The 17,513-nt window shown below is 41.6% G+C and overlaps 1 protein-coding gene across 4 annotated transcripts in view; it reads right to left on the reverse strand.

Moving 5' to 3' along the window:
* Nucleotides 1–17,513, reverse strand: part of USP13 (ubiquitin specific peptidase 13) — a 134,470-nt gene that overhangs the window by 61,333 nt on the left and 55,624 nt on the right. For all 4 annotated transcript variants that reach the window (XM_007972018.3, XM_073023430.1, XM_007972020.3 and 1 more), the window contains 3 exons: nucleotides 16,971–17,155; nucleotides 5,952–6,046; nucleotides 4,360–4,547 (listed from right to left, as the gene is read on the reverse strand). In XM_007972018.3, the coding sequence (XP_007970209.3) occupies nucleotides 4,360–4,547; nucleotides 5,952–6,046; nucleotides 16,971–17,155 (468 nt within the window). The remainder of the gene's footprint in view (nucleotides 1–4,359; nucleotides 4,548–5,951; nucleotides 6,047–16,970; nucleotides 17,156–17,513) is intronic.

Genomic DNA, 17,513 nt, shown 5'->3' on the forward strand with positions numbered 1-17,513 from the left:
GGCAATGATCTCTAATTGGATTCCCTAACTACTAGAAACTTCTAGGCACCTGCTGTCCACAAACTCAGAAGCTGTAGCTTAGATTATGTACCTACATCAAAATTAACAGAGCGTGCTTCTTTGGGCCAGTCCCATTCAAAGGACAAACAAGACACAAACCGAACTTCTGAGCTAAACTATTTAGATGCAGGAGCTACACTGAAGAATTCCTAACAATACATAACATGATGAACTCAGAAGCTCTCTTATGATCCAGTTTTAATCACATCTCAAAACCTGACAAGACAAAAAAAACTCACTGGAATGATGAACACTAGTGAATAGGCTTACACTTTAAGGCAAAATAGACAGAAGAGTAAAGAGAATAATTTTTTTTTTTTTTTTTTTTTCAAAACAGCGTCTCACTCCCTCGCCCAGGCTGGAGTACAGTGGCATGATCTGGGCTCACTGCAACCTCTGCCTCCCAGGTTCAATCAATTCTCCTGCCTCAACCTCCCAAGTAGCTGGTATTACAGGCATGCACCACCATGCCTGGATAATTTTTTAGTAGAGCGAGGTTTTGCCATGTTGGCCAGGCTGGTCTCGAACTCCTGACCTCAAGTGATCTGCCCACCTCAGACTCCCAAAGTGCTGGGATTACAGGCGTGAGCCACCGTGCCCAGCCAAGAATAAATCTTTGATGTCAGAAAAGTTCACTTTGCTGGCACCTGAGGTCAGGGAGAAAAAGAGAGAAGTCCATTTTGCTATCAATGTATATATCCCTTTTCTAACTGATGAAGGAAATTTTCCATTATTACAAAATTAAAGGAAATTTTCCATTATAACAAAATTAAATTAAAATGCAGAAGTGACACTAGATAATTTTCATAGATGTTATACCTCCTGTTTGTAATCTAGCAATTCTTAAAAAGATGTAGTTTCGCTATCTAGCAATCTATCTTGGTTGTCATTCCATTTGTATACCAGTTTATTTAGATTCAATCCTCAATAAAAATTATTTTGAAAGGTAAACTAGGTGCAAGTGGCACACAGGGTACCAAGGAATCAGGCCAAGTTCCCAAATTACACTATGGCTGTTCATAAGCCAGTTAATCTTTCTGAGTCATTTTTCTTTTTTTTTCTTTCTTTAATTTTCTTCTTATTGTTTATTTCTTTTTTTTTTTTTTCTTGAGATGGAGTCTCACTCCGTCGCCCAGGCTGGAGTGCAGTAGAGCAATCTCGGCTCACTGCAACCTCTGCCTCGTGGGCTCAAGCAATTCTCCTGCCTCAGCCTCCCAAGTAGCTGGGATTATAGGCATGCACCACCATGCCCGGCTAATTTTTGTATTTTTGGTAGAGACAGGGTTTCACCATGTTGGCCAGGCTGGTCTCAAACTCCTGACCTCAGGTGATCTGTCCACCTCGGCCTCCCAAAGTGCTAGGATTACAGAAGTGAGCCACTGTGCCCGGCCTTCTTGTTTTGTTTTGTTTTGTTTTGTTTTGTTTTGTTTTTGAGACGGAGTCGCTCTGTCACCCAGGCTGGAATGCAGTGGCGCAATCTCCGCTCACTGCAAGCTCTGTCGCCTCCCGGGTTAACGCCATTCTCCTGCCTCAGCCTCCCTAGAAGCTGGGACTACAGGCGCCCACCACCATGCCCAGCTAATTTTTTTGTATTTTCAGTAGAGACGGGGTTTCACCGTGTTCGCCAGGATGGTCTCGATCTCCTGACCTCATGATCCACCCACCTCGGCCTCCCAAAGTGCTGGGATTACAGGCGTGAGCCACTGCGCCCGGCCCTTGTTATTTTTTTAAAGACAGGATCTCACTCTGTTGCCCAGTCTAGAGTATAGTGACACAATCACAGCTCACTGCAACCTCAGACTCCTGGGCTCAAGCAATCTTCCCACTTCAGCCTCCTGAGTAGCTGGGACTATAGGTGTGCACCACCATGCCAGGCTATTTTTTTTTTGTTTGTTTCATTTTTGTAGAGATGGGATCTGACTTTGCTGCTTAGGCTGGTCTCAAACTCCTGGCTTCAAGTAATCCTCCTGCCTCAGCCTCCCAAAGTCCTGGGTTTACAGGTGTGAGCCACTGTGCCAGGCCCTGAGTCACTTTTTCTACTTTCAAAAGGAAGACACTGCTCCTGAAGCTAACTCCACTGAGTTAGACCTGCTGAGGAAAAAGAAATGAGAAGAACAAGTATTTCAATCCAGTGATATTTGGTCAAAGGATGAAAAGACTGAAGACATATATGAATAGTTCATTGCTCATGTTCTAACATATCCAGTAAATGTTTAGAAAATAAAATGAGAATGTAAAATACTAGATAACAGAAAATTCTAAGACTCCTGAAACAAGACTAGGGAGAGATTCAAATACTAAATTCTCAAAAACACATAGCCTCTGTCTTTACTCCTCCTACACGTGCACCACGATGCGTGTCCCTTCTCCACAGGCTCCTCTCTGACCACTTCCTTCCTTTCTCCTTCATGGAATGTGCCACGTTTATAAGCACGCAGCTGTTCCTATGATTATTTTCTTAATGCCTACACCTCCTGCTTACTTCACGCCTGGGGGTGAGGACCATGTCCTTCTGTTCACCACTGACCCCCACACACTCAGCACACTGCTTAGCAGAAAAGAACTCGCTCTCTATTGGCTGGATGAAAAAATGAAAAAATAGACATGGAAAACGGACCATAAATTTTCAAAGCCGGAAAACAGCAAGAAGAGGTACGTCTCCAAACACCAAGAGAGGAAAGAGAAGGGTATGTGACAAACTTTTGATAAACTTCCATTAAAGCCATTAGGATTTCAACTCCATGTGGGTAAAACATGACCTGGACTATTCCTGATATGTTGTCTGCCTGTCTCAGCACGCACATGTCCTCTTCCACACTTAAAGTAAGGTGGAAACCTACCTCTGGAACACACTCGCTACACTTAGGCAGTGGCTGCACGAGAGTGCACCAGCCACAGCTCCTGGGCTCTATAGCTCCCTGTCCTTAGTACACCCAAGAAAACAGCCACAGACATAGCTGCTGTGCCCCTCGGTGTGGGAGGAGGAAGGCAGTCTTGTGCAAGCACAGTCAGGGAGTACCTAAATCAGTGCCTCTCAAATTATCTGTGGTAAAGGGTGAGTGTTTTTGTTTATTTCAACTCAGACAGATGATACCTTTGAAAACTACAAGTAGGATGGTTAATGAGTACAGAAGTATAATTAGAACGAACAAGATCTAGTATTTGACAGCACAGCAGGGTGACTATAGTCAACAATAATCTGTCGTATATTTTAAAATAACTAAAAGAATGAAATTGGAATTTTCCTAATACAAAGAAATGACAAATGCTTGAGGTGACGAATATCCCAATTACCCCAATGTCATTATTACACACTGCATGCCTGTATCAGAATATCACATATACCCCATAAAAATATACACCTGTTATGTGCCCATAATAATTAAAAATTTTAAAAAGTTTAAAAATACAGATATTATTAGAAAAATGAAATGCCGCTGTAAGACACAACAGCAACGTCAAATTGTTACAATTTCCCAGCGCTCACTCTCGATTTCCAAACTTATCTCATTGCAGGCCCACATCCAGCAGTACAAGGAGCAGCACCAGCCTATGAACCACACTTTGAGTAGCCAAAAATGAAAGCCCTAAATCCTTGAGGAAATTCCAGTCCACCACAAGAGAGACAGTAACCAGACCAATCACTGGATCTCTCCTAGCGCATCTGTAGGAGGGAATTGGCCGATCTGCTGTGAAGGTTAATGATTAATATATTCTTGGTATATAGGGTGATGGTCAAAAAGCAGAAACCATTATTAATAACAAACCCCTGTATGGTGCTTTTCAGTTTACAAAGCTTTTCTTTTTTTTTTTTTTTTTTCTTGAGACAGAGTCTCGCGCTGTCACGCAGGCTGGAGTGCAGTGGCGCGACCTCAGCTCACTGCAACCTCTGTCTCCCGGGTTCAAGTGATCCTGCCTCAGCCTCCTGAGTAGCTGGAATTACAGGTTCATGCCACCACCCCCGGCTGAGTTTTGTATTTTTAGTAGAGACAGGTTTTGCCATGTTGGTCAGGCTGGTCTCGAACTCCTGGACTCATGATCTGCCCGTCTCAGTCTCCCAAAGTGCTGGGATTACAGGCGTGAGCCACTGCGCCCGGCCACGAAGCTCTTCTTATCTCACCTGATCGCCATAATACTTGATAAATGTTCTCACCCAGTCTCTGTAGAAGGCAGGCCAGAGAAAAGGTGGCAAAATGTCCGGAAGCAATAAAGATGGGCTTCGCAGCACACACTGAGTGGACTGGACCCAGATGGGGCAGGGCGGTGCTGCATGCCCTGGTCTGCATGGAAGGCACTTACGCTCTCTGGAATTCTGGGATGCTGAAGATGGCCTGCATGACAGAGCTCAGATAGCAGCTGTTGCCCAAGTTCTTCAGACCCGTGTAGCCAGGACCATACATTGGCTTCAGCTTCGTGCCCGACTCCTGGATCACTTCCCACTCACTGACCCTCGGCTTGATGTCATTGTCCTGGAGCCCATTCTCTGTCTGAGACAAAGTCATTGAAGAAAAACAACTTTAAATGTGATTCCCATTCAAAGGTCATGTCCCATTAATTATTTCTAATAGCATAGGATGTTTCTGCCATTTTCCCCCCAATTACACAGAGAAATAAACAAGACTGAGAGATGGTGATGGTGGTACAACAATGTGAATGTACATAATGCCAGAGAACTACACACTTAAAAATAGTTAAAATGGTAGCTTTTATATTATATATATTTTACCACAATTTTTAAAATACACATGAAAAAGATTTTAAAGAGAGGCCAGGTGCAGTGGTTCACAGCTGTAATCCCAGCACTTTGGGAGGCCGAGGTGGGCGGATCACTTGAAGTCAGGAGTTCGAGACCCACCTGACTAACATAGCGAAACCCTGTCTCTACTAAAAATACAAAAATTAGCCAGATGTGGTGGTGCATGCCTGTAGTCCCAGTTACTCGGGAGGCTGAGGCAGAAGAACCCGGGAGGCGGAGGTTTCAATGAGCTGAGATCACGCCACTCCACTCCAGCCTGGGCAACAAGAGCGAAACTCCATCTCAAAAAAAAAAAAAAAAGATTTTAAAGAGAGAAAGACTGAAAGGGAAAGAGATAGGAGGAGGATGAAGAACAAATAGGAATCAAAAAAGAAGCAAGTAGACTAAATTCAAGAGAATATTCAAGGCAATACAGCAAACAAAAAGGCCAGGCAGCTGGAGAGGATATGGACTAAAACCATGAGACTGGAGAGTGCCGTGAAAGAGGACGGAGGTGCAAAGAAGAGCACAGAAAACTAAACAAAAAAGTAGAAATGAGTGACAAAGAGGAGACAGAATGGGAACATGAAGAGAGGGAGGCGGCCTGGAAGGAAAGGGCTAAAACAAAATGCACATTTAAATAGTTCCTTAAAGGGAAAAATATTATAGAGTCATGACATCAACTTGAAAACACAATATTAAATGAAGCAGAGCTTCTCTATCAATGGTAATGTGTTGGTTTATTCGTTCTGTCCCCTAGGAGCTTTGCTTCCCTTCCTGAAATTAATTAAAGTGATGTTGGTCACAGATAATTTTAAAGGTCATCTCCCTACACCATCTGCGCTTTGTGAACAAAGAATGATTCACACAACTGCCCATCAAAGGAGACTAATTTTGCAAGTAAACTCCAACTAAACCAAAAGAGTATTGGATGAGGTGCCATTTTTATTACAGCATAAAAAAATCTAAGCTGGCAATCAAAAGAAAACATCTATTAATTAAGTGCAAGAAGTAAATGCAACAATTAAAAGCTAAAACCTATAAAATGAAGATCCACATTAGAGGAATTATATATTAAATAAATCAAGCAGTTCCCTCGCCCTCTCCCCACCCCTACCCCATGTAAGGTGGAAACAGAAACAAAAGGAGACCTCACCCCATGCATATGAAGCATATCAATTCCAAAATGCGCTAAGTGCTTGGCCAAATGAGGATCCAAAACAGGTTCTTCTTCTTGAAAAGAATAAACATCTAGCGGATGAAGAGAAAATAAGCACTGCAATCAGTAATCAAGTCATTGAATATCCAACACATATTTTTTGAACTCCTACTGTACACCAGGCTTGGGCTATCACTGAACAAAACGAAAACTTTCAAACATTCAACAAGGGCAAAGATAAATGATAAATACAGGCATTTTTTTGTAAATATACACACATATCAGTCTTTTGACATTTTGGAAAGTTTTGTGTGTGTGCTTTTTTTTTTTTAAGTTTTCTAAAACAAGAAGAGAAAAAAAGAACAGTATCTAATAAGCATACAAATATAAATGCCTGACACTTGATTTTTCTAACTAAAACCACAGTGGCATAACTCTGAACTCAGGAAGAGGCATGGGCACAGGAAGAGGGGGTGACGGCCATCCGCCATGGCAGGGGGAATCTCCGGGGGAACAGAGAACACACAGGCCCTCAGGGCAGCTTCTTCCATCTGAGACAACGAATTTCTGCCCATGAAACTATATTCTCAAACCTACCACCTCACCACCTCCACCTCCCACCTGCCCCCCACATCCCTTCTTTCCTATCTTCATGTCCACATCTCACAGAACCAGCAAGAGATCTGTGAAGACTGTGTGGCGCTTCCCTAACGGGTCCACGTCACAGCACACATAGAAAATGACCGTATGTTTGGTATTCCAGGGATACTCAAGACTCCAGCCATCCCTGCCCTGCCTCACTGCCCCAGGGCCTCTGGGATCCACATCCCGGCCATTTGAGAGACACTAGTGCTGGTAAGCTCTGTGCTGAGGTGGGCTGCCTCTTTCCTCGGGACAATAATATCCCACCTGACAACACGAGGCTTTTGACTGAACCTGGCTTCTCAAAGTGGGGTGTATGGACTCAAAGCAGCAACTTCACCTGGGAACTCATTAGAAATGCAGAATCTTCTTTGGAAGGCTGAGGCAGGTGGATCACGAGATCAGGAGATCCAGGCGATCCTGGCTAACACAGTGAAACCCCGTCTCTACTAAAAATACAACAAATCAGGTAGGCGTGGTGGCGGGCGCCTGTAGTCCCAGCTACTCGGGAGGCTGAGGCAAGAGAATGACGTGAACCCAGGAGGCGGAGCTTGCAGTGAGCCGAGATCGTACCACTGCACTCCAGCCTGGGAGACAGAGAGAGACTCCATCTCAAAAAAAAAAAAAAAAAAAAAGAAAGAAAAGAAATGCAGAATCTTGAGCCCCGCCTCAGGCCAACTGAATGAGAATCTGCATTTTTAACGAGATCCTCAGGTGCACAGTGAAGTTGGAGGACTGTTTGGTTTTCCAAAGCTATCCAATCCGCTGCCCTATCCATCCTCACACACAGTGCAGTGAGGAGGACAGAACAGACATTTTCAAGCCCATCTTGCAGATAAGGAAAAGAAGCTCATAAAGGTTAAATGATTTTTGCCTTAAATCCCACAGGTGGCCCAGAACCCAGGTAGTCTAACTCCTGGCCCAATCTTCCCTCTACAACAGAATATTTATGAAAGTATATCAGGACACCAGCCAGGTGCAGTGGCTCACATCTGTAACCCAGCACTCTGGGAGACCAAGGCAGGAGGATCACTTGAGGCCAGGAGTTTGAGGCTACAGTAAGCTATGATAATGCCACTGTACTCTAGCCTGGGTGACAGAGCAGGACCCTGTCTCTAAAAAACAGGAAAAAAAAATGTTTCTAAAGAAGGAAAAAAAGAAAAAACATATATATCAGAACAGGATACCAATAGACTCGGTGAAGAACCAACCTAGGCCCTTAAAAGGAATGGAGACTCTAAACCTACAATTTCTTCGCTCTTATATTTGAAAAACAAAATCTATAACAAGGAAAATGGATATGAAGATATCACTCTTTGGGACAGTATATGTCAGAATGTCCAAGGAGTTCCTTACTCCTTGGAACATCACCGGGGGAAAAAAAAGTAATGCATAGAAGCTATGTGACCTTCTATCCCATACTCAGATATATAGAGACTCCCTGCTCCCAAAAGAAATTCAGTCTTTCTATTATTAATAAGTTAAACATTGTGTAGCTGTCTTTTCTATTCCTCTTCCCCCAGGGGCCCATTATAACTGTGGATAGCAACCCTCATTTACATTTTTAAATATAATTCAGTATTCTCAAAAGCAAAACAAAAGACAAAATCTCAGCCCAATTAAGAAGAAAAATTTCTAAAAGTTTAAATATTAATAAAATAAACAAAAACTTTTGAACTAATAACTTGAAACAAATGCATCAACAGTATTTTTAATCTATGACAAGGGACCAAAAAATTCCACTCAAATACTAGCTGGAAGGTGAAATGGCACTCCCTTGGCACTTTAGTTGTTATTAATTAGGGAGATAGTTTGAAGACTTAAGACTTTAAGCCTCTAATGATCAGGGCTGTATTAGAAAATAATAAAACTGCCAGAATTAAACCACTGGTATTGGCCTAGGATTTTGAAATAAGTGAAAACCACACAGCCCCCCACAGTTCATAACCCATTAGGCTCTTGCCACATTGAGAAAATCATATTTCATACCTCCAGCCATTAACTGCTCCAAAGATGTGACATGATTTGGTCAAATGCTATAGTTATTTCTCATCCCCAAGACAAAACCGGTTTAGTGAATAACATACAAGAAACCTGAAAATGAACTGTGATCTTCAAACTTGGCAATCATGAAGAATTTGTAAATACGTAGTCAGAGAAAAAAAGTTTTCAGTGGCCTCAGTGGCTGAAAATGCTGTCTTGTATGTTTTTCCCTGGGGAACTCATTTTATTCCCAACTTCAGCTTAGCAAAGTCATGTCTTAGTACAGAAACTACGGTAGTAAATAGGCAACTCCTGACAAGCATCATCCATCACGCTCCCCAGCTTGGCCTAAAACTTGAAGCCAAAAACCACGGTTAGGGAGTTCACAGAGGGATCCTCCCAGGAATAGCCCCAGAAGCATTTCATGAGTAACTACATTTATTTTAGAAGCAAACCAGTCATCCTTTCATTTCAAGTTAAATGACAAACTAAACCACATAGAACATGAGGCAGCAATCCGCGGAAGAAAAAAGATTTAAAAAAATTTTAGAACAAGACTATCCCATTTGTGACAAGCATGCTAGAAAGCAGTATGTGCCATAAACTCAAAGATTAATTAAGGAAAAGCTCAGAGAGCACAAAGATAGAGACAAACCAGAAGCAAGATTGAGAATCTGTAAGAACCCAGATCAAAATGTTCTAAGTAATTCCCAGAGATTAAAATGATGCTATTGGATGGTATGCTATTAGGATTATGCTGTTAGGACTAGCATGCCTGGTGCGGGTCATCCTTGTTCAACCACCAAGATTAACTCACTCATTCATGGTATTCAGCAAATATTAACTAAATACCAAATACATATATACCCTGAGGATATAATGTTAAATAAGACACGCAGAGTCCCTGCCCTCATAAGTTTAAAGTTTAACATTTCAAATAGTCTTAGAAGAAATGCTGGTTTGGTGTGAAGGGTCTCATGGTTTAGTCATGTGACTTTTATGCCCTTATCCTAGGCCCCAGAAAATGGCAGAAGTCCAAATTCTCCCTCCAGATTACCCTACAGGAAAGTAGAAGGGAGAGAGAGGTAAGGATGTACCTCAAAAAGTCCTTGTGTTAAAACTACGGAAGGCTGGGCGCGGTGGCTCGCACTTGTAATCCCAGCACTTTAGGAGACCAAGGCAGGTGGATCACCTGAGGTCGGGAGTTCGAGACCAGCCTGACTCACATGCAGAAACCCCGTCTCTACTAAAAATACAAAATTAGCCTGGCGTGGTGGCACATGCCTGTAATCCCAGCTACTGAGGAGGCTGAGGCAGGAGAATCACTTGAACCTGGGAGGCAGAGGTTGTTGTGAGCCAAGATTGCACCGCTGCACTCCAGCCTGGGCAACAAAAGCGAAACTCCATCTCAAAAACAAAACAAAACAAAAACTGGGAAAGCCAGCTTTGGTGCCCTTCTCTCACAAGTGGAGAGAAAAAGCAAAGCTCCTGGTCAAACACCAAGTCAGAGAGAAGAAAATGAAGAGAGGTTCTCCTCAGTCAGCGCAGATCTGTCCACCCAAACTGCATCTCTCCACCAGGAGTTCACATTTGTGTGCCTCTAAGCCATCTGCAACAGACAGGAAAAGGAGAAAAACAAGACAACTCCAGCAGCTACACTAGAAAAATAAACACAAGGCTGGGCGCAGTGGCTCACGCATGTAATCCCAGCACTTCGGGAGGCATAGGAGGGAGAATCACGAGGTCTGGAGTTCAAGACCAGCCTGGCCAACATAGTGAAATCCTGTCTCTACTAAAAATACAAAAATTAGCCGGGCATAGTGGCGCACGTCTGTAATCCCAGTTACTAGGGAGGCGGAGGCAGGAGAATTGCTTGAACCCAGGAGGCAGAAGTTGCAGTGAGCCAAGATCACACCACTGCACTCCAGCCTGGGCTATAGAGCAAGACTCCATCTCAAAGAAAGAAAAAGAAAGAAAGAAAAATAAACACAAAATAAATTAGGCCAGCATGTAGGATATCTTTAAAGAGAGAATAGGTTATAATCCTAGGACTTTTAGAGGCCGAGGCAGGAGGATAGCTTGAGCCTGGGAGCTCGAGACCAGCCTGGGCAACATAGTGAGATTCTGCCTCAATTTTTTAAAAAAAAAGAGCGAGAGAGAGAGACAGAACAGGGCTAGGCACAGTGGCTCACATCTATAATCCCAGCACTTTGGGAGGCTAAGGCAGGAGGATCACTTGAGCCCAGGAGTTCAAGGCCAGCCTGGGCAACATAGTAGGCCTCCATTTCTACAAAAAAATTTAAAAAAAATTAGCCGAGTATGGAGTGTGGTGGCAAGCACCTGTGCTCCCAGCACTTGGGAGGCTGAGCTGGGAGGCTCACTTGAGCCCAGGAAGTTGAGGCTGCAGTGAGCCATGATTGCACCACTGCTCTCCAGCCTGGGCAACAGAGTGAGACCCTGCCTCAAAAAAAAAAAAAAGAAGACGAAAAGAAAAAGAAAGAGAGAGAGAACCGCCAGGACAGACAAAACCTAGACTGTAGTCAGGAAAGGAAAACAGGTAAGAGTAAAAGAGATGTTAATAAAATAGAAAAAAGGTAAATCAGAGGACCCAATATTTTCTGCCTTTTTTTAAATTTTTGAGACAGGGGCTCACTATGCTGCCCCAGCTGGTCTCAAACTCCTGGGCCCAAACAATCCTCAAAACACAGCCTCCCAAATAGAAGCAGATTTTGTTGGTGTGTCTTCCTCCATTTGTTTGTTCCATAATATTTGCTGAGCACCTACTATGTGTGAGGGACACTACTAGATGCTAGAGATATAACAGTGCCCAAGAAATGTGGCCTTAGGCCCTGCTGTCCTAGGGGACCACCATTAAATAAACTCTTAACAGGGTCTTATGAAAAGTACCATGACAGAGCAGCAGGAAGTACCACAGAGGCACACAGGAGGGGCCCAGGTCAGGCCAAAACTAAAATGAAGTAGTCCATGCCCTGATTCCAAATCCTAGGGCTGAGAGAAACTCAAGGGAACTTATGCCCAGGTAGGGGGTAAAGATGACCAAAGAAGAAAGACCAGCTTGAGATGCTATGAAGCTGGTACAGTCAATAGAATAGGCAATTTCACAGCTGCCTTGGGCATCTCTGGAAGACTCTCCTGCAATCACCCAAGACACCAAAGCATCTTCTCAGGTAAACTAGTTTCCATGATGGAAGAAAAACACACCCTATCCTGCCTCCACCCTGCCCTACTCCCTCTCTACCAAGAACCTCATCCCTGCCTCGCCGAAACAATGTGTCCTCCCACAGAGGAAAGTGTTTTGTTTGTTTGTGTAGTGTTCTGCTTCTTGGTTTGTTTGTTGTTGTACCCATGGGGACCCAGAGTAGAATTTCATATGGGGCCCATTCTTACTACGCATGCCACCACTCTGGCCTAGACTGAGGGACCAGAGCTTCTTTGAAAAACTAAATCTAAGTTGAGACCTCAAGGATGAGGTCTCATTGGACAAATATATCCTTATTGGGGGAAAGGAAATCAGGATGATCAGATCACACTACCATTTAATATTTGAGTCCACAACCTTCTTGGATTCCATGTTCACTAAGCAATCTTCTAAATATAATTCATCTCCCCACAGGGAAGGAATGTACTGGTCAAGCGGACATAAACATCCTACTTACTGGCAGTTGTGGCTCTCATTATGAACTAAAAAACAAACGCCGACTTTGAGTCTTTCGTCTCTTGTGAGTTGAACTGGCCTGAGTAAGCCCAGTGAGTGTGAAAGAGCAGACCCTCAACAGTGGAAACCACCAAGAGATGACTGCCCCGCAGAACAGGGGGCTCCCTACCCCCAGGCCTCAGTGTCCACAAGGCTCATCATTAGACATTTAAGAAAACTTTACGCATGTTTTTTTAAATTTAAGTAGCTTTTAAATACACAATAAGTTACAGCTAGCAATCTATTAAACAGATTTAAAGGAAACCAAAATAGAATATATGCATTCCATAAACTAATATGAAATCTCAATTAGAAAGAAAATAATTACTTTTATTAAAACCAGCTCTGCACAATATATGCAGGAATTAAAGCCTGATCTTTTTCAAAAAGTTAACATTATTTTAGTTAAATGAATTCACAATCTTTATCACAGTGAATACAATCTGCATTGCTGTTGCCAATGTTTTATACTTTCTATGATTGAAATAGAAGTATGTATTCAAATACTGTCAATTATATGACCAAAAAAACCTTAAAAGTTATTTCTTCTTCACAAAAACAACAACTGTGGAAGATAATGGGTTAATAATCTTAATAATCAAAGAGTTCTTAAAAAACAATTTTTAAAAACGTAAACCTATGAGAAAATTGGCCTAAGAAATTCACAAAAAAGAACTACAAATAGCCAAGAATACTAAGGAAAATATTCAGCCTCATCAGAAACGCAAATTAAAACAAGACACCAGATTAGCAAAGTTATTTTTTTAAGTCTTAATAAAAAAGTTGTCAAGGATTTGTTGAAATAAGTACTGTCATACACTGTTGATGGGAATGTAAATTGTTACAACTGTTTAAAAGAGAATCTTGGTAACTGAAAATTTTAAAGATTTAACTCTTTTTGTCATAGAAATTTATTCTAAAGAAATAACTACACAAACACCCAAAGATTTGCATATATACAAGGATGTTCACCAGAATAGAAAAAAAATTGTAACCACTCACAGAATAGTGAAATGATTTATGAAACCATCATAAAATACTGAAGAATATTTAATAATATAGAAAAACATAATGCCAAATAGAGAAAAACAAGGAATAAAACTTTATACAGTATGATCTAATTTTTGTAAAAATGTGAGATGGGTGCGTGTGTGTACGTGTGTGTGTGTATGAATTGATTAACCCTTTAAAAAAAGAGAAAAGACTGAAATGAAATACCTAAATTATTAACTGAGTAGTCTAGAGGGTGGTATTACTAGTAGTTTGTATTGATTTATCTCAACTTTTATCTCTGTTTTCTACATATGTTACACTGAATATCTGTTTGTTTCAAAATCAAGAGGAAAATATAAAATTTTCTTAAAACTGAAAGAAAAGAAACTAGATTTATTCTATTTAGCAGTTTTAAAATAAGTTTCCCATTAGAAAAGAAAGCTTCTGGAAAGCTAAAGATACACAAAGAATAGAATTAATTCTTGCCTTTATGATTAGCATACATTTAAATAGAATCTAATTACAATCACTCACTGAATAACAACATTTTGGTCACACCGTGGACTGCATACATGGCAGTGGTCCCATAAGGTTCTAATGGAGATGAAAAATTCCTATCACCTAGTGATGTCATAACCCATCATGTTGTAGCATTACAGCATTACACACATCACTCCCATGCTTGTGGTGATGCTGGCGTAAACAAACCTACTGCACTGCCAGTCACATATAAGTAAAGCACATATGGTTTTATGTACAGTACACAATACTTGATGATAATAATAAATGACTATGTTACCATATTATGTGTTTACTATACTTTTCATTATTATTTTACAGTATTCCTTCTGCTTCTGTATGAAAAAAAGTTAACTGTACAACAGCCTTGGGCAGGTCCTTCAGAAGGCATTCCAGAAGAAGGCATTGTTATCATACCATGCATGTTATTGCCCCAGAAGGCTTTCCAGTGGGACAAGCTGTGGAGGTGGAAGACAGTGATACCGATGATACTGACCCTGTGTAAGCCTAGGCTAACGTGTGTGTTTGTGTCTTAATTTTTAATAAAAACGTTTAAAAAGCAAAAGTTAAAAATAGAAAAAAGTTTATAGAATAAAGATATTAAAAAAAAAAAAAAAATGGCTGGGCATGGTGGCTCACACCTGTAATCCCAGCACTTTGAAAAGCCAAGGTGGGTAGATCACCTGAGGTCAGGAGTTCAAGACCAGCCTGACCAACATGGTGAAACCCCATCTCTACTAAAAATACAAAAATTAGCTGGGTGTGGTGGGGGCGCCTGTAATCCCAGCTACTGAGGAGGCTGAGGCAGGAGAATCACTTGAATCTAGGAGGTGGAGGTTGCAGTGAGCTGAGATCACGCCACTGCACTCCAGCCTGGGTGACAGAGTGAGACTCTGCCTCAGAAAACAAATCAAAACAAAACATTTGTACAGCTGTATAATGTATTTGTGTTTTAAGCTAAGTGTTACTACACAAATGTCCAAAAGTTACAAAAATTAAGTTCATAAAGTAAAAACATTACAGTAAGAGGTTAATTTATTATTGAAAAGGATGACGTTTTCATAAATTTAGTGTAGCCAAGTGTATGGTGTTTATAGTCTGCAGTAGTGAACACTAAAGTCCGAGGCCTTCACACTCACTCTCTACTCACTCACTGACTCACCCAGAGCAACCCCCAGCCCTGCATGTTCCATTCATGGTAAGTGGCCTATACAGGTGACCATTTTCTATCTTTTATACCATATTATTGCTGCATCTTCTCTATGTTTAGATATGTCCAGATACACAAATACTTACCATTGTGTTACCACAGCAGTCAGTACAGTACCGTGCTGTATAGGTTTGCAGCTGAGGAGCAACAGGTCACATCATAGAGCTTGGTTGTGAAGGAGGCTATGCCATCTAAGTTTGTCCAAGTATACTCTGCGATGTTCACACAACAAGGAAATCACCTAATGGTGCATTCTCAGAACATATCACCATCCTTAAGTGACGCATGACTGTATTCAAATGCTTATATACCAGTTGGTCCATTTAACCAAAGTCTTTGTGCATAAGATGTGTAAGATTTTGTATAGAACCCAAAGATGAGTAAGACATAGACTTGCTTTCAAACTGCAAAGCCATACACGAACAGTTATAGTGTTGAACAGGCTCTTCTGAGAACTGAATTTCTAATAACTGGTCCTATAAAGGAACTACACAAGATAGCATAGAAAGTCGGAAAATCTGAATTATTCTCCCCTTGCAACTTTATCCGACAGAATTCCTACATTGCAAATCTTTCTTTCTACAATCCCCTAAAAGAATAAGGAGAAGGGCATAGAGAAAAGTCATTCAACACCCACGCATTGAATAACGATCACCTGTAAACACCAGGCTGTAACCCTCAATCCAAACGCAGGTCCTGAATTTCCTCTTTCAATCCCAAAGATTTAGGATAAGACCTGGGTTATGTGTATCTTTATTCACTTTGGGGGAAAATCTTTGGTACCAGTATCTAGGGTTTCTCAGCTACTTGTCTCTAATGAGTTAAAATAATTCCACAAAACTTGAAAGCAGGAAAATTCTCTAAAATGTGAAACCAAAGAATCCTGACACGACCTAACTGCCAGTCCCCAATTATATATCAAATGAAAAACTACACCGGTTCAATGAAAAAACAATGATTGGTGAAAAGTGTCCCCTTATTTAATGAAAAGATCTTGGTCAATTAACTCTGAGGCGGGCTAATTCCATCATTGAAAAATAACAGAAAAAAGAGAAAAGAGAAAAGATGCGTTTTTATAGTTCTCCTAAAAACATCTTACCTTACAGCAAAGAAGAAACAGAGACTAAATAAAGCCTGGGAAAATGGAGAAGACCAGCTGGGTATCAGTTCAGATGTGTGCTTAATAAATGTTTCCAATGATGATTAGATGATGGGTTTCTACAGCCACTGCTCAATATTTAAGTTTCTGATTACTGATCCTGATATTATTGTCTTTTTCCCTTGCAAAATGGTAGAAGGTATTAACTGTACAAACATGGCCAAAAGCTAATGTTTCAAAGCACACCATGTGAGGACAAAAAGAAACAGAACCAACTCTGAAGCTGACAGTGCAAGAAGGAAACAATTCTAATCCCCTGGAGAACGTGAACACCATCACTGCCAGGTGATTTCAGGGACTCTTTTAACACACGGTATCCTTTGAAACTCATATTCTCCATAATTAATCCATTTGTTTCTAAAATGATACTTAATCCCTGTAATGGATTCCAGGGCTTCCTCCTGCTCTTCTAACAGTAGACTTGATTATTCACACTCACTTCACAAATCCTGTTTCCTGCTCTGTCCTCTCAGCCAAGAGACACACAGAAGGAAAATAACAACAGCAGCAATTTGTATTAGGACCTTACGGCATGCACTGAGCTAAATGCTTTATGCACACTAACAAACATAGGAAAGAAGTACCATTATCATTATCCTCAAGATGAGCACTCTAAAGCTTAGGGGGATTAGAAAACTTGCCCAAGACTTCAAAACTAATAAGAGGCAGAATTAGGATTCAAACCTGGGCTGTCTGCATCCAGAGCCTACACCTTCCAACCACCTGGATTCAGGAATTGGTTAAATCTAAGAGGAAGCCACTGCATGTTCCCAAAGTCTGTAAAGGCGCACTCACCTGCCCCGTCAGGAGTGATGGTTCCCAGTTTCACGGCTAGTGGGTAGCCCATGTCTCTGTAATGCTCCAGCGCATGCCCATTGCCCCCAGAGCTGTCAAAGAACCACTTTCCACATAGGACAGAGCCGTCAGTCAGATTCAACCAGAGGTTTTCTCGCAGGTCGCATCTGGCACACTTCCAACCACTAGAAAGCCATTGGAGAGTAGTCAGAACAGCCAGAGCATAATTTTAAAAATTAACATCTAGAAAACAGATGGTTTCAGGTAGGCAGGTTACAACAAAGGCTCAGTGAAGTAACAGAGACTGGTGCTTCCTCATTTTCTCCCCTCAAGACATTGTTGGCCAGGCGTGGTGGTTCACACCTATAACCCCTGCACTTTGGGAGGCCGAGGCAGGTGGATCACTGAGGTCAGGAGTTCGAGACCAGCCCGGATAACATGGCGAAACTCCGTCTCTATTAAAAATATAAAAATTAGCCAGGTATGGTGGTGGGCACCTGTAATTCCAGCTACTCAGGAGGCTGAGGTAAGGAGAACTGCTTG

This window comes from Chlorocebus sabaeus, chromosome 15 (genome assembly GCF_047675955.1).
Source record: "Chlorocebus sabaeus isolate Y175 chromosome 15, mChlSab1.0.hap1, whole genome shotgun sequence".
In the NCBI taxonomy this organism is placed as follows: Eukaryota; Metazoa; Chordata; class Mammalia; order Primates; family Cercopithecidae; genus Chlorocebus; species Chlorocebus sabaeus.